We start from the raw sequence: 23,765 nt of genomic DNA on the forward strand, positions 1-23,765 counted from the left end.
CTTTTGGCAGAGCTCTGGAAGCTCCGTGCTCCCCAGTTCCCAAAATGCCAATAAATAGTGAACGTTGGAGCTGATTTATGGAGCCCCAAATGCACGTTGGTGATGTCACCCCACCGTGGAGGTGTGTTTTGGCAATCACAAAGAGGTTTGTTTCAAATTCAGGGGGGGAAAAAAAATCTCATTTATTACTATTTTTTAAATTTTTTTATCTCTTTGAAAGTGTAAAATTTCCTTGTTTTAAAATATTCCAAAGCCGATATTGGAAAAAATCTCCCCCAAAACCCAAAACAACCCCAAAACCCATCACCCAAAACAACCCCAAAACCCATCACCACTAAATCTAAAAGGACAGTTCCAACCTGCATCACCCCCATACACACAATGACTTTGATATAAAGTGAGAGGCAGTGATTTGCTACAAATTTGGAAGTTGGACCCCAAAATTAACGAACTGATGCACATTAAACACGTTGTGTGTTCAGCAATTTTTCCTCTGTTTCAGGTCAAATCACCAAGAATTAATTAGTTGATTAAATTTAAATGAATTTTCTTCATGGTCATGAATTCTTCATGAATCCAATCATGAATTTTCTTCATGGCCATTAATTTAAATGAACTTTCTTCATGAATTCAACCATGAATTTTCTTCATAGCCATTAATTCTAATGACTTTTCTTCACGGTCATGAATTCTTCATGAATCCAACCATGAATTTTCTTCATAGCCATTACTTTTAATGACTTTTCTTCATGGTCATGAATTCTTCATGAACCCAACCATGAATTTTTCGCCATGGCCATTAATTTTAATTTTCTTTGTGGCCATGAGTTCACCATCATCCCCACGTAGGCAGCACGTCACCCAAAAACAGCAGCAGGGTGATTTAGGAAGAAATTAAGACACTTCACAAGAAACAAATGGGAAAAGCTTAAACAAACCTCTTGGAAATGCCTTTTGATCCACCACAATCTCCACTTTATCATCATTTGGAGCAACGAGATGGACTTCTAACAATTCCTAACCTGATTTATGGAAAGGGAATTCAATAAGAGACTCTCTGAGGTTGAGTGATCTCATCCTCCAGAGGAGGAAAAGGCTCTGACCTCATTAATAAAGGTCAAATTTCAGACAGTTTGTAGGGGATCATGAGCACATAAAAGAAGCTGAAAGTGAGGGAGAGAAGACCCAAGGAAAAGGGAGTCGAAGTGAAGCCGATCCACAGCTGCCATTACCATGAACTATCAAATAACTTATTCACAACTCTGCTCAGGAATAATATGCTACAGATCCTGTCAGCAAGCAAGATAAGCCAAATCTCACTGTGTTTTCCCAAAATAATTCACCGTACATTTAATTAAATTTGGATATCAAAGGTCTGATTTACATCTCCCAAATACTTGCTTGAAAATAGGGAAGAGCAATGGCCGAGTGTTTATTTTTTTCTACCCAGCTTCATCTTTTGATCTTCTCTGTACTGCTGACATCAAATAAACACATACTGGGATCTGAAAATTGTCTCCATTCCCATTGTCCCACTCAAATCAAAATTTACACAAAGATAAACTTTCATGTTAATTTTTCTCATCAACTTCTCCCATACACACTCTGAATTCAGACGGTTTTGAGTCTTATTTTACCTCTGTATAACGTGGTTTTCATCTAAGAAAGTCCTCTGCCCAAAATCCAACATCTGACACTTTCTGAACCTTCCCAACCTGCAGGATTATTTCGAAACATGCCTTGAAAGTCAGAGGAATATCAGTGGCAAGTGTGGGCTGGGATCGATCCCGGACATTTGCTGCAGGGTGAGTCACATCTTGTCCACCCACTGCCCACTCAGGAGTTGCTGAGCTACAAGGTTGTGTTTTTCTTTCAGAAAGAAGGGATTTGGTGTGTTTACAAGATTTTTGAGGAAGCTGGTAGATGCCAGCACATAGATGTCATCCAAGTCCTACGCCCAGGGTTTGGAGATGCCACTGCTCCCAGTCCATCTCCCAGCTCCTCACTGCTGTTGCCCAACCTCATGACCACACAGGGGAGGTAAAGAACCTCTATCCTCAGCTGGGGCTTCTCCAAGCACGAGCTGGAAAGGATTTCAAGAGAGTTGTGAAGCGGTAGGAAAGCCCAAATTAATGGGCACTGGCTCCATCCCTCCAGGGTGGTGACTGTTGGTTGGTGTCTTGGCCGCAGAGCCAGGGATGTCCTCGGTCTGGCAGCCATGTTATTCCTTGAGGGCAAAGGAGTAGTTATTCCAGGCCCTGTCCAGGCCAGGGAGAGATGTCTCCTCCCTCTGTGCTGGAAGGACTCAAGGCAGGGGCTAAAACAAGGGTCAAGGAGGTGACGTGGTGGAACCACTGGAGGGAAAATCAGCTGGTCAATGTTTAACGAAGCTGCTCCGTGCAAGGCACATAAACCTCTCCTTCATCCTCTGCCCAGAAAATGGTGAGGATTGGGCATTTTCCTTATTTCTGGGGAAGAGGAGGGGCAGGCACTTAGCTCTGCTCTGTGGGGACCAGTGACAGGACCCGAGGGAATGGCCTGAAGTTGTGTCAGAGGAGGTTTAGGTTGGATCTCTGGAAAAGGTTCTTCCCCCAGAGGGTGGTTGGGCACTGAACAGGCTCCCCAGGGCCGTGGGCACAGCACCAAGGCTGCCAGAGCTCAAGGAGCATTGGGATGATCCTGTGGGGCACCTGGTGTGACTGTTGGGGATGGTCCTGTGCAGGACCAGGGGTTGGACTGGATGATCCTTGTGGGTCCCTTCCAACTCAGCAGAATCAGCGTTCACAGAGCACTCTGAAGATAAGTGGAACCACAGTCCTGCCTGAGAAGCAGACATTTCCTGGGATTTTGTGCACTGCCTTCCTGCTTCAGAAAACCTGGCACAGCTATAGCCCAGGATGGCCTGGCTGGATCTTGGCACGTTCCTGCAGCTCTGGGTGCTGGGTGTGTGCCAGTGGGGTTGGATCTACTCTGGTACAAGGGCAACGCCACTCCTGGCACTCGCTGCCTGACCTGGATCTTACAGCTACACCACGTGATGTGGGGCAAAAAAATGGGTCAGAAACCTGGGAACTGGGAATTCATGAGACGATACAGGGAGAGAGGCAAGGGGAAGGTGGTTACGCTCCACGGGAGTCTTGGTTGCAGGAAGCAGAGGGTTAATGTGCAGCGGCAGTGCTGGAAAACAGCAGGAATTTGGGCTGTTCTGGCTCTTACCTGCTGAGATTTGAGGTTGGGAACCAAAGTTTAATGGCCCATAAACACCCACCATGGTGCCCTGCCCTGCCCTGACAGACGTGCTGACTAAGCAGGCAAGAGTGTTCTTGGCTGCTTTTGTATTTAAAAATTAATTTAAATAAATTTAAATAATAAGTTTAAAAAATAATTGGATTGGTAATAAAAAATTAATTAGCATTTGAGATGCATTTCCTTATCAAAACAAATCCACCTTTCCTGCTTCACCGAATACACAAACAGTGTGGTGGTTTTTTTTCCTGACAGCCCAGACAAAACCTCTGATGACTTGGAGAAAAAAATCAGGAAAGAATACAACATTTTTGGTAAAATATTAAACAGAGGGAGAGGTAACATGTGCAGTCAGAAGACTCACTGGGTGTTATCACTTTAACAACCTCTTCTTGTCAGAAAAGCAGAGAACCAAATTTTACAGGCATGGATTTATTTCCAGGCCTTCATTAGGCTCCACAAGGATTTCTGGGGAGTTAAATAAAGGAGTGACTGCGCTGGAAGCCTCTGCAACTGTGCTCCTATGGCACAATCCACACGGAGTGTCCAGCACAACAATCCCCCTTTTGGCAGCTGTGGCTTTAGTTTGGATGCACAACCACCCCCCAAAAAAACCGCCCAGGATTCCCAAGCCAAGGGTAGTTGGGAGCTGCAAGCACATGTGTGCACAGACACATCCATACTCCTGGGAATTTTGGGGTTGGTGTCCCCCTGGCACGACAAGGGTGGATGGATACACAAGAGGTTTGGGAGAGGATGTCCTGGGTCCTGGCATCCAGTCCCTGCTATCACAGGAAACCTCCTGCCATCCTTCTATCAATTCCTTGGGAAGGTGGTACAGTACCACACTGGCTTCGCTCTTCCCATCCAGACCTTTTTTTCCCCTTAATTTCAGTTTTCTACTCCTTATAGATGCACCACCTACAGACACCACAGCTCCTTCACTATTTCTCATTATTTTTATGGAGCAATTTCATCACAACACTCCACGTTAGCAAGAGTTCCCCTTTTCCCCTCAATTACATACAGCCCTCCAGTTTTACACACAAGGAGGAAAATTAGTTGCCATCACTCCTGGAGGGCGTGGGAGAACAGGTTGTTGTCGCTACAACAAAATCTCTTCCCTGGTTGCTTTGAGGACATAATATTTGAGGGGCTTCACCCTCCTCAGCTCAGCAAACACCACTTAAAATAACAATGTCCTCATTTATTAACCAAGGAAAAGTTAACTTGACGTTAAGCAGGTGCTGTCAGAGCTCGAGTCATGTTTCACCTATTTTAAAACCATAAGAACACAGCCCAGAGAGCTGCTGGGACGTTACCTTGGTGCTCTCCTCCATGTCCTTGGAGTTGAGGAGCGCGTGGTTGATCCGGAACACGATCCAGTCGAACAGGGCGCTGTACAACGACTTGGCCATGGAGTTCCTCACAGTCACAGCCTGAGGGGGAAAAGAAGAAAAGGTCATTGCAAAAGATTCCTGCTCTGCTCTTAAAATGGCTTTTCCTTCTCAAGCTCCCACGCCCAATGTTCCTATTTCTCCCTTGCCAAAGCTTTTGTTCGCTGTTTTATTTACGCCGTGTGTGCCAACAGGAGCTGGGTGCAATCCCAGGGCTGGGAGATGTGGCCCTGACTTTGGCTTGGCTTCTTTCGGTACATTCAAGGGGATGATACGCAAGATCACACCATAAATCCCAACACTGGTGGCAAAAGGAAAGAAATATATATTCTGTGGTGACCAGTGACAGGACCCAAGGGTCCTGAAGTTGTGTCAGGGGAGGGTTAGGTTGGATCTCAGGAAAAGGTTCTTCCCCCAGAGGGTGGTTGGGCACTGAACAGGTTCCCCAGGGCTGTGGGCACAGCACCAAGGCTGACAGAGCTCAAGGAGCGCTTGGATGACCCTCTGGTGCACAGGATGTGACTCTAGGGGAAGGTCCTGTGCAGGGCCAGGAGTTGGACTTGATGATCCTTGTGGGTCCCTTCCAGCTCAGCATATTCTGGGATTGTGTGATACACATAAAATGTATAAAATATATATAATAACTTCACCAAGATCCTTGAAAAGTTCCCTGGGGCAGAAGGAAAGAGGAGGGTTGATATCGCACAGCAACAACAGCAAGTGATGGGAACACACCCGCCAGGCCAGGCAGTGCCTGGTACCAGCAGAAGGGTCACAAAGGGGGAGGTTAAAATCCCTCTAGGAAATCTGACTGTTCCTGAAAACTTGAAGTTTTCCAGGTCCTGCCAACAGGAGCTACAAATCACAGGGAGCAGGTTCACTGCTCCTCCAGCAGCTCTCCCAGAAAAAGGAATAACATCCCCACCACGGTGCTCCCAGCCACGATCAAAGAGATTTCACTTGATGGGATGAAAGCCAAGATCAAAGGGAGGTCCTTGGGCTTTGGGAAAGGCACCTCCAGACAGAACCAGAAAGCAATCCATATTTAAAGATTATCTTTGTTCTTGCTGCTTCTGATTCTTCTCTGGTTTAAATGATTACCCTGAGTAGAGCCTTGGTACATATTAATCCCCTAAAAACTTACGGTACCATGACTGTTAGATTTCAGTTTGGTTTTGCCACTGTGGAAGAACAAAAAAGGAAACAGTAGGTTCACGCATAATTATTTCAATTAAAGCCTGAACTGTAACAAATCACTGCTTGTCACACATTGCCTTGAAATCCTTCTCACCAACCCTCCCTTCGAGGAACATCAGCTGAGTGACCTCATTTCACTGACCCCAAATGACACCATAAAGCTCATGTAGCATCATTTATCTTCTATCAGCTTATTCCCACCTCTTTTTCCCTGGATTTTTGGAGGTGGCATCATTTAGTGTGACCACAAGCTGTTCTGTCAATGTTTTCTCTTAACATGCAATGAACCCAGTGTGTGGGCTCCATTTCTCCCCCCCTACAGCTGGAACAGGAGCAGGGAGTGACACAGTCCATGCCAGGGGAGGTTTAGGTTGGATATTAGGGATAATTAGGGACCCAAAACCATAATCAACAACCCAGATCTCAGATTTTTCAAACGTTGCTTTTCGAAGCAATGGCTGAATGGGAAGAGCTGAGAGGAAGCTCCAATGTATGGAGAATGCAGGGTGGGTGGAGCTCACCTACACATGGCAAATCTGCTGGCTCTTTATAAGCCAATTTCTTTTCTCTGTTGTATTGACAAATCCAGATAATTCCTGGGCTGGGATGCTCATGTTAAAGGAGCTTCCCAGTCTGACCATTCCCAAGACTCACTGGCAGTCACTCCCCAACATTCCTCAACACTGGGGCCCTGCAGGTTCAACAGTGTCCTCTCAGGCACATCCTGGGATTGTTGGGGTGTCCTGTGCAGGGTCAGGGTTGGACTTGATGATCCTTGTGGGTTCTTTCCAACTTTACACGCTCTGGGATTCTGGGAAAATTTATTCCCAGAAAGGGTTGTCAGGCATTGGAAGGGGCTGCCCAGGGCAGTGGTGGAGTCCTCATTCCTGGACTAAATGATCTAAAGTTGTCGTGATCAGCATCGGATTCAGGCCACCTTAAAAATAGATCAACTTCTGGAAACATCTTCTGCCAAAAGGAACATGGGGAAGACAGACTTAAGAATTAAAATGTCTCTTTGAAGTGTTTTGGAACAAGGACTCACAGTTCCAGCAGCGACAGCCTGTGTTTTACAGGCGGGAGAAGATATAATCTCAGAACCCCAAATCTGCTCAAATTAAAAGCCTCTGTAAAACACATTTGTACGTGTTCAGTAGATTCATAAGAACTGAGATTACAAAGTCACTAAATGCAGGAGCACATCCTCTGTCTGCTGCTGCCCCCAGCCCCATCCCAGGGCAGCATTCCCTGCTCCTGCCATCCTGAACTCAGCTGAGGTTTGAAACTCCGACTTAAGGTCTGGTTTTGCTGGAATTTTTCAAAATATTTGATGGTACCCAGAAAATCCAGGGAAAGAAGAAGGGTTAAAATCTTCACCAAGCTTATACACGGAAAACCACAAGATATTGAGGGGCTGGAGCATGTCCAGGGAAGGGAACGGGGCTGGGGAAGGGCCTGGAGCACAAGGAAGGGCTGAGGGAGCTGGGGGGCCTCAGCCTGGAGAAAAGGAGGCTCAGGGGGGACCTTCTCTTTCTCTCCAACTCCCTGACAGGAGGGGGGAGCTGGGGGGGGTGGGTATCAGGCTCTGCTCCCAGGGAACAAGGGACAGGATGAGAGGAAATGGCCTCGAGTTGTGCCAGGGGAGGTTTAGGTTGGATTTTAGGGAAAATTTTTTCATGGAAAGGATGATCAGGCACTGGAACAGGGTGCCCAGGGCAGTGATGGAGTCCCTATCCCTGGAGGGATTTAAAAGCCCTGTGGATGTGGCACCTGGGGACATGGGTCAGTGGTGGCCGTGGCAGGGCTGCGGCAATGGTTGGAGTTGATGATCTTAGAGGTCTTTCCAAACTAAAAGATTCCATGATTCCAAGACACCCAGCTAACCTTTGACAGCCATTTTCACATGATCTGCTGGAATATAAAGTTCCCCCGTGATCCTTATTGCTGACTAACCCAGCACACAAGCAAGAGCAATAGTTCAAATCTGAGTACAAAACTAAAATACTTGTAAATTTTTCAGACTAGGGAGAATAAATAAAGCCTGGAGAATAGAGGATGGGTAGGAACAAATGCTGAAGGGCTTGGAAAGGCAAAGAGCACATAATTACAGCAATATCCCAGAGCCTGCACGCCTCAGGTAGAACTCCTGCTGAGTTGGACTCGATGGTCTTTGTGGGGCCCTTCCAACTCAGGATATTCTCTGAGGAAAAACCATCAAGATGACACTGGTTTTAGTCACACACTTCCACAGCCAAGAGGAACATTCCCTGGAGTGTGGGTCTACTCACTAGAGTGAGATCCAGAGTGATATTGAAACACAAGAGCCAGATTATTTCATCAATTCCTCAATTATTCCATCCAACCAACCCAACCTTGGAGCGAATCTGGAACAGCAACCCCTCTCTGATGTTCAGCTTTAAACATTTTTGACCCAAACAAAACCATGGGATGAAGGGCTTTTGTAACCAGCATAAACAATCCCCCTAATATTTTGTTTAAAAAGAGCCTGCCTAAAATAAATCACTGTTTCTGTGCAGGGCATCGCTCGACATGGAGACTCCGAAAATAAGAAGAAAGCAAAAGCAAAAGCAAAGCAAAGCTCATCCCTTTTGTATGCCTTAGGAATTAAATCAATACACTGATCAATTCCGGGTAAGAATAATTCCAAAGGGGGATTTATGAGACAGCTCCAGGTCCCTAAAGGCTTCAAACATCTCAGCTGGTTGAGAGGTTTGCCCGTCTCCCCTCATGGCTAATGTGAGGGATGATGCACCAAGGTGGGGGTATGGATACTTGGGTATGGGCAGCTCTAATAATCAGTTCATAAAAAACCCCATTAATATTACATTTGAGCAGCCATTTATACATTTGAGTTTGCTCAGGAGGGTTTCTGAGCATCCCTCCACTGCTGCCTCCCCAGTGCAGGCAGCACCACATGTTCCTCTAGGAAAGCGAGGTAGGAAAACCCAAAGCCCATTTTGCATGGAAAAAAATGCCCTTTAACACTCACATATTGGAGACCACAACCCATCTGGGGTCACTACTGAAAAAATGCAGCTTAGGAGGTGGGTTTAGACCCCAGTCCCTGAGCACAGCCTCGGTTAATGAGAAGTGGACTTAACAAGCACAGCTGGAAAGTGAGTGAGCACCAAAACGACTTAGAGCCCTAATGAGGATTAAATACCTGGGGAGTTTATTAACTCTGACAACCCTTATCCCATCTCCCAGCATTATGCAAATCTGGGCACAGCCATAACGACGTGCTGAGTGACTCCACCGGGCAACATGACCAAACTTCAACACTTCGGTCACTGTAAGGCTGTTAAATCCCAATTGTTTAGCAGGGGACAATGTAGATGTGGGAGCAAGGTCAGTGCACTCACTCCAGATTTTCTACAAGCTACGAGTACTTGAGAAGGGAACGTTTGAGACTGGAAAATTCCTTGGATCTAGGAGAGAAGATTTGTTAGAAGACAGCCTGACCTGTTGCCTTGTTTTAGCCCAGCAGATGACTTGGTGCTTTGCTGTCAACTCCAAAAGATTTGTTGGTCTCTTCTTCCTCCAGTTTTCCAGCATTTTCCCTGGAGACTGTGGGTGTGTGTACCTCATGAGGGATGTTATCCACATTACTTGCTCATACTGGGTAAACCCGCCGGCAGCATTTCCCTACAAACGCAAAAACTCCCACCCATCCCAAAAAATCTGGCTTTACAAGCAGCTCTCCGTGTAATTTTCCCAAGGAGAACCTGCAATAGCTTCAAAAATTCAGTTGTTAAACAGGAATGACCTCGATACAGCCATAGGAACCACCTATGGATTCTTTCTCTCCTGATGACCCAGCAGCTCTTCCGGAATGAAGCCACGTGTGCGGGTGTTTCCTGCCCTCCAGGAGGAAGACAAGCAACAATTCCCCTTTCAGACCCCTATCAACACACACTTCACAATTCCAGTAATTCCAAGCTGGTCAGAAAGGTTTCTTTCCAGGTATGGAGTTTGCAAGACTTGGTGCAAAACACAAAGACGTGAGCAGTTCAGTGATTTAAGTAAAGTCAGGCACCACAAAATACCTTTTCTGCTTCTGTGGAGCAGAAACAGAGATTACTCTTCCCTCCAGGAAATCAGATCTGAGCACAGGAAGAGACAAAATATCCCCTTTTCCTTTAGGGCCTTTGATGGGCTTCCTAGAATTTCTATACAAGGATGAAAGGTGCTTCCAATGAAATATTCAGGGAGAAAAAAGCAGCACCAGAATTCTTACTCTTCAGGAAATCCCTCCAAAATCCCAGTCTGGATATGGATTTTTAGTGGCTCTCTGGGAGCCTTATTTGTTTGCTTTCCTTTTAAGACATGAAATACATTTTTAATGTGTTCCCCCAGGAATCAATTGGCATTTCTGCTCCCAGGGATTTGGCACTAAATCCCAGGAACCTGTTGATACCCTACCACAGAAATAATTTAGCGAGTTATCCTCGTACACAGGGTTTGATTTCCCTTATCATTTGATGGCTGCTTTAAAATCCTTACCAGCCATTCCCATTTTTCCCCCCATTTAATCTTGAAGGTGAAATTTAGCTTCATAATTACATCTGTACTTACTGGAACACAAATGCCTTATTCCAAGATGACTCAGAGGACAAAGCCACATTTTAATACCTACTGAATTTTGCCGTGGTATTTATCTAAGATTTTCAGCTGAAAATCTCCCTCTTTCCATCACTTCTGTGGGTTTAAGTGCTATATTTAATTCCCAAATAGGGGAAAAATCAGGAAAAAAGCGTATTTGTTTTCTTCTTTGCCTCAAACTATCTATTCACCAAAAATTATGCTGCATGTAGGAGTAAAAAATGAAAGAAATCAGTTTTTATTCTAAGAAACTCCACACTTTTTTGTCTTTTTTTTTTTTTTTTTAAATATAGGTATTAGCAATGCTTGGTAAGTATGAAGAGGAATTATCTGAGATTAGAACAAGCAAAAGCAAGAGCAATTCAAGCTCTTGGATCTCCTGAAGGGATCTAATGACCAGGAAGAGAAGCCAATCCTCCGTTCCCAGTAAGCCTTGGACGTGCAGTAAATGGGAAACAGTCCATCAAGGCATGTTGGTGATAATGATCATCATTAATTAAGTGATTAAATAAAGCAGACTCAAAATACACTTTGATTTGAGTTTAGGGGTGCCAGATACTACTGAAGGGCTCGTGTCAGAGGAGTGCTGACCACATGGACTAAAATACTACAAAAATCCCATTTTCCTCTCTGACACTGTTATTGCTCCACAAGGGCTGGAAAAAACCCACATATGGAAGGTGATTCCAGCTTGGCTTTATAGTTGTAGGGAGAGGAACAGTGCTGAGGGTGGTTTGTTGGGACTGTCACTGCTGTTCTGAGATGGAGCAGCATCTAAGGAAGGGCTGTGAGAGCTAAATTAGGGAAGGAGTAGAAAATGAGGGGGGTGGTGAGGAAGGAGAGTAGCACCACAAACGAAACCTGCCACCACATCTACAGCTCATCACCAAAGCTGAGAGAACACTGCTGGGTTGGAAAAAAAAGAGACAAAAACCACTATGTGGCTTGAATTAGGCAAGGTCTAAATCCATCTTCTGGTCCTAATGCAGGTTTTAGTGCCTCACTTACAGAATCAGAGGGGTTTGGGTGGGAAGGGACCTTAAAGCTCATCTAGTTCCACCCCTTGCCATGGGCAGGGACACCTTCCACTAGCCCAGGTTGCTCCAAGTCCAGTCCAACCTCGCCTTCAACAATTCCAGGGATGGGGCAGCCACAGCCTCTCTGGCCAACCTGGGCCAGGGCCTCACCACCTTCACACCCAACAATTCCTTCCCAGTATCCCATCCAACCCTGCCCTCTGGCAGTGGGAAGCCATTCCCCCTTGCCCACACTGTGGGATCAGCCCAGGGCATGGCTGGTTTCAGGGCTGTGAGCGCCCATGGATGGATCACGGTGAGTTTTTCATCAGCCAAAACTGATCTCCCACCAGGTTCATTCCATCGAGTGGGTCCCAAGCCCCCCACATGTGGGCACATGGAGCACTGTGGGTTCCTGCTCTCCCACTCCCTTCCCACTTGTACCTGAACACGTTGCACGTTTGGTTTGATCCACAGCAATGGATTGAGCAGCTTTCGTGGTTCCCCTCTGGCTCATGGGACATGGGTTGAGACAAGTAGGATTAGGGTTTTTTTTTTTTTCAAACAGAGGCTTAACACCCAGAGGAAAGTGTTCTTGCAGGATATCAGACTCTGGCTTAATCCCTGTCTTGGCATCCAGGAGTGTTATATCATGCTCGGGCTGGAGAAGGGTGATGTCATTTTCCACACTCATATTTTATCTTCACATCATATTCAAAGCCTGTCATTCCCCTGGGTGCTTTCCCTAAGAGAGCTCCAACCCTTAACACACCACGTTGACTTCAGCCTGCAAAAAGGTTCTTAAATGATTTTTACGTCCGATTACAGGAGGAGGAAAAATAACTTTAAAAGCATCAGTGAAAGGAGTGAAAGATGCAGGTTTTAATTTCTAACAGTGGAAAAAAAAAAAGAGGAAAAGTTCATTTAAAAACAGTACAAACTTTCCTCCAAAGGCTCATTTTTATGCTTTACTTCTATAAATGTACCTGCAAACTCTAGATTTTAAAAACCAACGAAACTCCAAAGCCCTGCACTATCCCTGGCTCCTGCCACATCCTGGCACAAACCTTCCCCTCTCCCCCTGGAGCTGGGAGGCAGCGAGGGTGTCCTGCCAACAGATTTCATCCAAGAGATGCAAGTGGCGATGATGTTTTCCAGAACTTATGCGTGGATTTTCCAATGAGAAAAAATAGCCTGGAATGTCACTCCCATATGATGCTGCCTCGTGCCCCAACACGACACCGAAACATGGATTTTGTCACCACATCAAAGTTCCCAGATTCACAGGGGGGTTTTGATACCAGTTTCCAACTCCACGTATCAAACACCTTCTTGTGCTCTCCCTTCTCCAGGACCCACTTCCCAATGCCTTCCATGACCACCTGCCTTGGACTGATTTCCCGGTCTCTTTATAATCACCTGCTTGGACAAAGGTCCCTCTCCATTACTCAGAGGTACTTTCAGGGGATTTTCCAAACCCTGTCAACACCCTTCCCAAAAAATCCCAACAGGAGAAATCAAATCAATGCATTTATCCAGAGTGGCAACCTTCCCGTGTCAATATATCCCCAGGCTGGCAACTCAGTCCTTCAGAGCTAATTGTTTACCTGCTACCATAGGAGATAATAAACCACTAATCACTAATTATTAAAAAAAAAATAATTATTTAAAAAAATATAATTAAAACCATTTTGAATATTTTCACCATGGGCCAGTGTGTCCATCCTGCTGGCCGAGAGGTGGGCAGGGGAGGGGGGAGGTTCTTCCCTTCTGCCCCCTCAGGTGAGACCCCACATGCAGAGCTATCTCCAGCTCTGGGGTCCAACATCACAAGGACATGGAGCTGCTGGAATGAGTCCAGAGGAGGTCACAGAGCTGCTCCAAGGGCTGGAGCCCCCCTGCTCTGGAGCCAGGCTGGGAGAGCTGGGGGTGTTCACCTGGAGAAGAGAAGGCTCCAGGAGACCTTAGAGCCCTTTCTAGAGCCTAAAGGGGCTCCAGGAGAGCTGGAGAGGGACTTGGGACAAAGGCCTGGAGAGACAGGACAAGGGGGAATGGCTTCCCACTGCCAGTTAGATGGGATATTGGGAAGGAACTGTTTGCTGTGAGGGTGGAGAAGCCCTGGCACAGGTTTCCCAGAGCAGCTGTAGCTACCCCATCCCTGGAAGTGTTGAAGACCAGGTTGGATGAAACTTGGAGCAACCTGGGCTAGCGGAAGGTGTCCCTGCCCATGGCAGGGGGTGGAATTAGATTTCTTGAAGGTCCCTTCTGACCCAAACCATGCTGTGATTCCATGATCCTCACACTATTTCACACACAATCCTAATGAAATGGCTCGTGTCATTCCTGTGCTAACAACATGGGAAGTGTCAGTGTGCTCCTGCAACTGCCCTCTCCTAACTCATCCTCTTGTCATTACATGGATGGAAATCAGGAAAATAAAGTGGAAAACCTCAAAGGAGAACATCTTATGTGGGTGTGTTGAAGACACACCTGTTGTGTCTCACCGGTGGCAGGGCAGGTTTGGAAAAGGACAGATGGGAGACCCCAACCCCAGCACAGAGTAGAGCAGAGCAGAGCCTGCTAGTTATGGTTAGAGCTGATCTGAAGTCTCTAACTTTGTCCTACTGCAGCTGACTGTCTGTGGTCTGCTGTGGTTACGCTTTTCACAACCAGCCCCCAAGTCACAGTTAAGAGCAAAGGGAACCAACACAAATCTCATTAGCAATTTTCCCCAGCTCTCAACAGCAGAGTCACATGGCTCCAGACATCATCATCCTCCTAAAAAGATTTCAGTCACAGCCTTTGGATTTGGGCAGTGTGGTTAGAAAATAGCATCTGTGACAGATCAAAAGAGAAAAGGAAAGAAAAAACCCACTCTCTGTTCCAGAAAACAAGGCTGTGGTTCTCCCTGTGGAGGAGAGGATGAGAGGAGCGACATGGGGATGACCCCCACTGAAAGGGACTTTTAGAGCAATCACAGAGCTGCAGAAGTTCAGAGCCAGCAGGCAGCCAAATTGGAAGGGTCCAAGGCAACAAAAAGGAGTTTTTCTCCACGTTTGTTCATCCAGAGTCTGTTTTATCAACAGCACGAACTGAGCTCACATCCAGGCCATGTTTTCACAGGGAACGTGGGACATAAAATCAGTTAATAAGTTACTTAGTAGCAGGAGAAGTTGTTGTGTGACCTGATGTGAGGAGGAACCTGGAGGCCACCTCCAGAGCAATTTGCTCAGTACTTCACAGGCACAACACACCTCCAGCCCCACCGAGGCATCCGAGGCACCACCAAAAATAGCACTTGAGCTTCTGTAAGCAAAGTCCCACCTTTCTACTGGCCCTTCCCAAGCACAGGGACATCATAGAAAAGCTTGTTCTGCCAGTGCATCATTGTCATCAGTACAGGTTATTTTTACTTTTTTTTTTGGCAAACTTCCTCAAAGGGGAATTATTTCTCCTCACACCTCAGCTGCCACTGCTGGAGAGGCAAAGGCTGTGCAGCACACCCTGAGCAGCCACGGAGCTCCTACACCTCCTCCTCCTTCAGCCACTGAAAAACAGCCTCAGGCTGAGAAAAAAAATCAACCTAAACTTAATCAGGTTGGGACTGTACACAAAGAAACCCATATTCCAAGCAACTGTACCAAAATGACATCCCACGTGGGAAGAGCTGACTCAGTAACCCAGGAGTGGTTTGTTTTCATTCCTTGAAAACTTTTCGCATGATCTTAGAAATTTCAGTAACTAAAAGGACTCGGTGAAATTAAAGTGCCTTTTCAGTAGTCAGATGTAATTAAAAGAATCCTTTAAAGAGCTGAGAATGGATTTGAGGACGGGAAGGCAGCTAGAGCAGGAGATTGGTTCCAGGCAGAGTGGGCCATGGAAAGTCAGCATTTCCCTTCCTGAAGTCCTGATTTTGGACTTTGTTCAGGAATCCTGAAATCCCAATGTCTTCCTTGTTTTTCCAGGCATTAGTGCCAAATAAATAGCAGGAACACAGTTAACACCCAGGATTTTCCATGGTGGCACAGGGAACCCGACTGACTGGAAGAGCTTTGGCATATGAGGATGTGTCTGCCCCATTCCTGGAAGGGTCCAAGGCCAGGTTGGATGGGTCTTGGAGCAACCTGGGATAGTGGAAGGTGTCCCTGCCCATGGCAGGGGTTGGAAGGAGATGGGTTGTAAGGTCCCTTCCCACCCAAACCACTCTGAGATTCTACAAAGATCAGCACGTTTGGGAGATCCTCAGAAACAAACTCTTACACCAGATCCCAGATCACCTCCCACACTCCACTTTGCAGAAATGTCAGGGCAGAGAATCATATAATAAAGTGAAAACCCCATGAAAACAGGATAACCCCCCCCCCACCTTGATGAACTTAGTCTTCCTAAAAAAGAAAAGATGCTGCATCCCATGCAGGAATTCCCTGCAGGAATGCATACAGGACACCAGTGACAAAACCACTACTCATCTCATCCCTATTGCGTCACCAGGCACAGGGAAAAATGAGAAACTTCATCCCACAAAAAGGTTTCTTTTGAAGTTCTACCCTCTCAGGTTGCCCTGAGATGCTCGTTTGCCTCTTCAAAGCTTTGTGAGGTTTCAGTTTTATTCCCTGACTATTTTTCTGTTAATTCCGAACACACTCATCAACAGCAGCTCTTCAAAGGGATCCTGCTGAGCTCCTCACATAATAACCCGTGGTGACAATGAGTCTCCCAAGCTAATGGGCTTTGGGATAAGTAGGTGCTTCCAGCAGTTTTGCTACTTTCTATTCCATTAAGTGCCCTCGTGCTTCAGGACTGACAATTGTCATCCCACTTTCTTCACGCTATTAATTATTTTGTCTCGTTCCCACTTTTTCTCCTCTAATATTTTCAGGCTCGAGATTAGTTGCAACTGTGATCACTCCCTTTGTTGTTTTTTTTAACATCTTAGGTAATGTTATGCCATTTGGCCCTGGAACTCCATTCCTTTTCCCTTATAATGGTCTGAAAAGGCATCAGACAGTCCCACTACAAGGACGTAAGAGAATGAAACATCAGCTCTTTGCTGTAATGAAATACTTTTTTCCTTTCATTATGCTCTGCTCTGCTTGGCTTCTCTATCTTGTGTCTCTGCCAATTAACTGTTAATGTGCTGAAAATTAAATGCTCATGTTGAAAATTCAATGTTCTCCCTGATCTGAAGTCCCAAATGCCCCAAATAACCATCCTGTGGTGGTTATTCCTGGATGTGCCAAGAGTGTCTTGTGTTTCTTAGGAAAAACTCATTCCAGGTAAAGAAGGTCGGGGTGAAGGAACACTTGATGACATGAAAAAATAGCATTGAATGGTTTTGTGGCACCAGAAGAGACAGATGTGCCCGTCCCACTGCTCCTGGGCAAAGGTTCTCTCCTCTCCCCTTCTCCCAAAGGACACAAACCCAACTCTTCTCCCATTCCAAGAACTTTCTCTGGGTCAGCTGAGCCAGCACAGACCCAGGGACAATGAGCATGACAGGATGAAAGGACAAGGAAAGCAAAGGCTGGCAGGAGACGGGGACTGTCTCATCCTGCCCTACTGCCCCACCAAAAATATGGATTAATGCTTGTCACCCCCTGTTTGTTTCTGCACGTCCCAGATTTTCAGAAGCCAGAATATTTGGGTTTGCAAATCTCACCTGAACTGCACCAGCTTTCCTACCTAATCACAGGGTGATTCCACATGGACCTACAGCTGCACCTGTTCATGCAGAATAAAAAGCCTTGCACAGATTCAATGGCAGTTTGGGTGCTCTGCTCACAGAACAGCTCAATGGTCCTTCCATGGCCACGTGACACCTGCACAGAGAACCAGCTGCTAAAGAGCTTCCAGCCACCCAAACAGAGACATGATCCCAGGATCCCAGCTCAGTTTGGGCTGGAAGGGACTTTCAAGATCATCTAATTTTCCCCCCTGCCATAGGCAGGGACACCCTCCACCAGACCAGGTTGCTCCAAGTCCCATCCAACCTGGCCTTGAACACTTTCAGGGGTGGGGCAGCCACAGCTTCTCTGGCCAACCTGGGCCAGGGCCTCATCCACTCACAGCCAACAATTCCTTCCCAATGTCCCATCTATCCCTGCCCTCTGGCAGTGGGAAGTCATTCACCCTTGGCCTGTCCCTCCATCCCTTGTCCAAAGTCCCTCTCCAGCTCTCTTGGAGCCCCTTTAGGCACTGGAAGGAACTCTCAGGTCTCCCTGGAGCTTCTCTTCTCCAGCTGAACACCCCCAGCTCTCCCAGCCTGGCTCCAGAGCAGAGGGGCTCCAGCCCTTGGAGCAGCTCCATGGCCTCCTCTGGACTCACTCCAGCAGCTCCACATCCTTCTGCTGTTGGACCCCAGAGCTGGAGGCAGCTCTGCAGGGGGGTCTCACCTGAGGGGGCAGAGTCCCACCCTCATCTGCTGCCCATGCTGTGGGATCAGCACAGGAGACACGGGGGAGTTTCAGAGCTGCTGCCCAACATCTGCTCCACAACATCTGCTTCTAACTGGACACACAACTTAGTCCCTTAGGTTCCTTTGGGATTTGGGATACCCATTTTCCACTTACAATTATGAGCAAACAGTAAGTTAAATACAAGGCTTGTTTATAGTGACATTCATCACATCAAACAACCAGCTCCTAACAGCTTTCCAAAATTAAAGGAATGGAAGAATCAGGTCAGTTGTTGCCCTAAAAGTTGTCTCACATCTTTTATTTCCCTTCTGTTGTGCAATTTCCCATCAGATTTCTGCTGGAAGTGTGAATTAATTCGTTAACTAACCCTTAGGGATAAAATGTCCTTGATCACAAATGGCTGAAAATTATAAGGATCTGTCAAAATAAAGCATTTTAACAATAAAATACCAACAGAGTTATATTGAAAACATAATGGAAACAACCTTCTTTTTTCTGGAGGAATGTAAAAGAGGGTTCACTAACAGATGTATTTACTTTGATAAGTTTTTCCTCATCAGATGAAGAACATGGAAAAAAATGCAGAAATTGGTGAAAAACAGAGAAGCAGGTGATGGACACCAGGCTGGTAAAGGGAACAGATGGGATGGAAACAGGGTGGGGATGGTTGAAGAGCTTGGACATGGGGCTCATCTCTGGCACGATGGAAAGGGGGAATGGAACCACCAAGCAAGATTGGATTTGAGAGAGGTAAATGACTGTGAGTCAAAGCATAAACTCCTGGCCTTGAAGCCCTTCAGCAGAGATGGAAAAAAACTGAATTCCTTGAATTATATAGAAGCAGGAAGACAGACATGGTCCAGGAGGGTAGATTAACAGGGTGCTCAGATTACAAGTAGGATCAAGAGAAAGATTTTTAACAACCCCCAAGGTCTCCACCAAGATTTGATCTAATGCTCTGCTCCCCTGTTGGCCGCATGTTTCCTACCAACCATCAGTCAAGGCACTTGATATTTATTTGGATTTTTTCTTTTGATTACTTGAATTGTGGCTTATGAAACTTTCCCACCTCTGTAGGAGAACTGAAAAGTAGCAACACATGAAAAAAAAGCCCAGTGTCTGGAGTTGGGGGGCACTTGGAGAAGGACAACAGCAACCCACAGTGGGCATTATTTACTGGCGTTAAAATCCCATTTTTCCCAATTTCATCAATGTGCCTGCTATATTTTACCTTATTAGGGAGAATGTGACAGTGGCTGCAGAGATGCCCTGTGTTTAGGACAGATCTTAATCCAAACAGCCCAGTCAACCCTCATACCACTGATGCCTTTACTGCTTCCACAGCCTTTTCCAAAGGTCCTTCCCACTGCATTTGATTTGCTAAATAAGCAGACCTGTCCAGCTCACTGTTCCCGAACACTCCACTGTGATTTCTCTGGAAACCCATGGACTGCTCCTGGCTCCATTAATCCACCATCTCACTCCTGATAAAGACACTGGCAGTTGTTTTGGACACTGACCCAAGCCCTGAGAACACAAGTGCTGCCTTTCATGTCCGTGCAGCCTTTTCCCTGAGTTTATCGACAGCCCAAAGCTCCTCAACCTTCGCTCCCGCCCAAAAACTGCGCCGGCGTCTCAAACACTGCATCAAAACCCCATCCAGCTGCTATAAAAGGGAAAATGAATGGTTGCAGGAGCGGCTCTGGGGCAGATGAGCCAGCGTGGCTCAGGAGATAAGAGGCAGCTGCCAGAGGTAAAGAGAAGCATTATTTATGGATGTGCTGCCCTTGCTCATTGGAATTTTGGAGGCACTGGAGAAGCAGCTGGAGAGCTACAATCAAACCCATGTTTGCCATCAGTGCCACAGCCTGGAGAGGCTGAAGCTACAAAGGAGTGTTGTTTCCCTTCAGAAGTAGGACTCTCCTTGGCTGCAATTCTCCTTCATTTCTGGAATTGCAGCAACGACATGGGAGTGTCCTCGAATGTTAACACCACGGCGAGACACCACCTCTTAATGATTTACTGATGACTTAGAAAACCTGTTGGCACATTACCCTTTGCAGGGTCTTCCTGAAGAACCACATGCTCCTCCCATAATCCTGGGAATATCCCAAGGATGGGCACTGACTACCCAGCAATAGATGGCACCCTGAAATGGGAGTTCAGTTCACAACCATTTATCTGCTCCTCCCTATGGCCCTGCTCGAGCAGGTGCTGCTGCCACACACCTCGTACCTTCCTGGGTGAGATGAAGGAAAATGAAACCTTAGTTGTGCTGGGAAGAACTTGCTCAGCTGAGCATGATGGCAAGTGGTGGCACACTGGAGGCACTAGTTTTGCTTTCTTGGAGTTCTGCCTTTTTCTGGACTTCAACTGAACATTTGAACCTGTTAATCTGATTTAGATGATACATTCACAGGCTGGTTTGGGTTGAATCATCTCATTCATCATCATCCCTGCCATGGGCAGGGACACCTTCCACTAGACCAGGTTGCTCCAAGCCCCATCCAACCTGGCCTTCAACACTCCCAGGAGCCACAGCTCCTCTGGGCAACCTGGGCCAGGACTCCCCACCCTCACAGCCAACAATTCCTTCCCAATATCCCATCTAACCCTGCCCTCCAACAGTGGGAAGCCATTCCCCTTCTGCTATCACTATAGGTCCTTGTAAAAAGTCCCTCTCCAGCCTTCCTGTAGGCATCCTTTAGGCACTGGAATCCACTCCTTGGATCACCCAGCAGAACAGTTTTATGTAGGCAAGGCTCAGAAACTCTTGACTTATTAACAGAAACACAGAGCTGACAAAGTCGATATTTTTGCATAACTCAAAACCAGCACGTTAGTCCTGGAGGCAAAGCCCAACATGACTCTTGGGGCAAAGCCATTAAGAAAAGTCGTAAGTGAAGAAGAAAAATACCAATAAACAGACAGGAGATGGTGGCAATTGCAGCTTTCTGCACACCGCAGGCTTCAGGCTGCTGGGATAAGAGAAGGCTCTGGGGAAACCTTAGAGCACCTTCCAGTACCCTAAAGGAGCTCCAAGAGAGCTGGAGAGGGACTGTGGACAAGGGCCTGGAGGGACAGGACAAGCAGGGATGGCTTTAAGCTGAAAGAAGGCACATTTAGTTTGGATATTGGGAAGAAATCCTTCCCTGTCAGAGTGGTGATGAAGAGGTTGCCCAGAGAAGCTGTGGCTGCCCCATCCCTGGAAGTGTTGAAGGCCAGGCTGAATGGGGCTTGGAGCAACCTGGTCTAGTGGAAGGTGTCCCTGCCCATGGCAGGGGGTGGAACTGGATGAGCTTTAAAGTCCCTTCTAACCCAAACCAGTCTGGGATTCTCTGAGGTCTGTCTGCAAGTGGTTCCCCACAAGGACACTTTGCAGTACCTTCTACCCAGGCACCAAAACATGCCAGAATAAAACATTTAGTTTTACCTAAATACTGCAAAGATGAGCAGAAGACACCCAGGAGAAGAGTCTGTTGTCAATTCACAGCTGCCAGGAAGGAGAACATTTCAAATGAGTTGCCAAGTACTCAAACCACTGTTTCCAAAAAAAAAAAAGCCCCAAACCACAGGCCCCTGTTTCAATCAGAGCACAACGAGAAGACAGTGAGGAGTAGCCAGCCAGGAATGTGACATCACTGCAAATCCCACAGAGGAGCCTCTCTGTGTGCCTGGGGGCTACGGTTCGGGAAAGGGGAAGAGTACAGTAAAAGTCCAATCTCAGCTCTGACCCTCCAAAACCCTGAAGAAAAGGATTCCTCCAGGCCAACTGCATCTCCTCTGCCCATTCAACACTACCAAGAATGGGGTGACAATTGTGACAGGAGGACCCTGAGGGTGCAAATGACTCAGCGGCCAAGCTGGGATCATGGAATGACCACACTCACATTAACCATTCCACGGCAAGCATTTCTACTTGGACTTGTCATCCACATGTGCTCCAATCCTGAGGAAAGGGGTCAGCAAACCTCAGCCCCTGTGCCCAGTACAGAATGTGAAACACTCCGGTGTGGAGCAGATGCACGGAGGAATCTCATCAAACCTCAAAACCCATCCCAAATCCAAGGCTTCAAGGGTTTTTACATGGAATCCCTGGCTGGTGTGGGTTAGGAGGGACCTTAAAGCTCATCTCATTCCACCCCCTGCCATGGGCTGGGACACCTTCCACTAGCCCAGGTTGCTCCAAGCCCCGTCCAACCTGGCCTTGAACACTTGCAGGGATGGGGTAGCCACCACCTCTCTACCACCTGAAGATCAGTAGATCCAATGTGCTCTTCTTGATGGTGTAAACAAGCAAGGACATGTCCAAGTGACACTTTTACAACCCTTTTTCTGAGAGCCACTGCAACACAGTCTTTTCCAGACAAACTCCCCTGAAATTTTCAGTGCATCAAGCTGTGAAAAAACCCTCCAGCATCTGCAAAATAAAGCAGCAGCTCAATACACCAGGAAAGGCAGCTGCCTACGAGGTACAGAGGTTGTGGTGGGACAATCATGTCTGAAAACCCTCAAAACCACAATCCCTCCATCCCTTTGAGCCAACTCTAAAGCTCTTTTGTTAAACACACAGGAGGAATAACCAGCCCATTGGTTGCCAACAGCCCAATGAGTCATGAGTGGGGATTATCAGACATCAATAGTCTTTGTAAAGTCCCAAAATGCCAAATGAATCCCACTCTTCCTTCCTGACTGAGACAGATCTGAATTTAAGTCCCCTCTCCTACTCCCTGAGCCAGAGGAAGACCAGGAGAGGCCTCTTATCACGGGGAGGCTCCAGTCAGAGCAACTCAAATTCTGCTCTGTGGAGCATGAGCAGGTCAGTGGTGAACCTGCTCTAAAGTGAGGTCACTGGGGGCTAAAATGTGATCAGGATGCTGATGTTGGAAGGAGGTGAACACAAAGCAGGGGTGGTGCCCATCTTTCAACACAATTCACAGCTTCTTACAAAATGACTTCATCACAGAGATTCCATCAACATTTCCCAAGGGAGTCTGGTGCTTCTCTGTTCTCCTCCACCACAACACACCCTGATCTTTCATTTCTTTGACTGGATACTGGTGACAAACCTCTCTAAGTGAACACATGAGATTTGTGAGCAGTGACATCACCAGAAACATTTTGGGAAGCAGTTGAGAAACTCATTTTCAGTCTCAAGAGGGTTCTTTGATCTCAGCTGAAAAAGCAGCAAGGTAAGACTGTTTCCAGTTGTTTCAATCCAAAACAGCTGTTGGGCAGCAGGGGAGGGGGGATTCTGCCCCTCTGCCCCCTCAGGTGAGACCCCCCTGCAGAGCTGCCTCCAGCTCTGGGGAACAACAGCACAAGGAGGTGGAGCTGCTGGATTGAGACCAGAGGAGGCCCCAAGATGATCAGAGGGATGGAGCAGCTCTGACATGAGGAAAGGCTGAGAGAATTGGGATTGTTCAGCTTGGAGAAGAGAAGGCTCTGGGGTGACCTAATTGTGGCCTTCCAGTACCTGAAGCAGCTGACAAGATGGAGAGAGACTACTGACAATGGCCTGGGGGGACAGGCCAAGGGGGAATGGCTTCTCACTGCCAGAGGGCAGGGTTAGATGGGATATTGGGAAGGAATTGTTTGCTGTGAGGGTGGGGAGGCCCTGGCACAGGTTGCCCAGAGCAACTGTGGCTGCTCCATCCATGGAAGTGTCCAAGGCCAGGTTGGATGGAGCTTGGAGCAACCTGGTTCTGGTGGAAGGTGTCCCTGCCCATGGCAGGGGGTGGAATGAGATCATCTTTAAGGTCCCTTCGAACTCAGGCCATTCTATGACTCTCAGTAACCTCCAGCAGAAGTGGTAATAAAGTTCTAAACTTTTTTAGCCATTTTTTTTAAGTCTGTGCCCAAGATGCAGG

At 47.0% G+C, this 23,765-nt stretch overlaps 1 protein-coding gene across 7 annotated transcripts in view; it reads right to left on the minus strand.

Annotated features, from left to right (window-relative positions):
* Nucleotides 1-23,765, minus strand: part of MYO9A (myosin IXA) — a 169,100-nt gene that overhangs the window by 62,374 nt on the left and 82,961 nt on the right. For all 7 annotated transcript variants that reach the window (XM_032700338.1, XM_032700341.1, XM_032700343.1 and 4 more), the window contains one exon: nucleotides 4,569-4,685. In XM_032700338.1, coding sequence (XP_032556229.1) covers nucleotides 4,569-4,685 — 117 coding nt within the window. The remainder of the gene's footprint in view (nucleotides 1-4,568; nucleotides 4,686-23,765) is intronic.

The sequence above is a fragment of the Chiroxiphia lanceolata genome, chromosome 12 (genome assembly GCF_009829145.1).
Source record: "Chiroxiphia lanceolata isolate bChiLan1 chromosome 12, bChiLan1.pri, whole genome shotgun sequence".
In the NCBI taxonomy this organism is placed as follows: domain Eukaryota; kingdom Metazoa; phylum Chordata; class Aves; order Passeriformes; family Pipridae; genus Chiroxiphia; species Chiroxiphia lanceolata.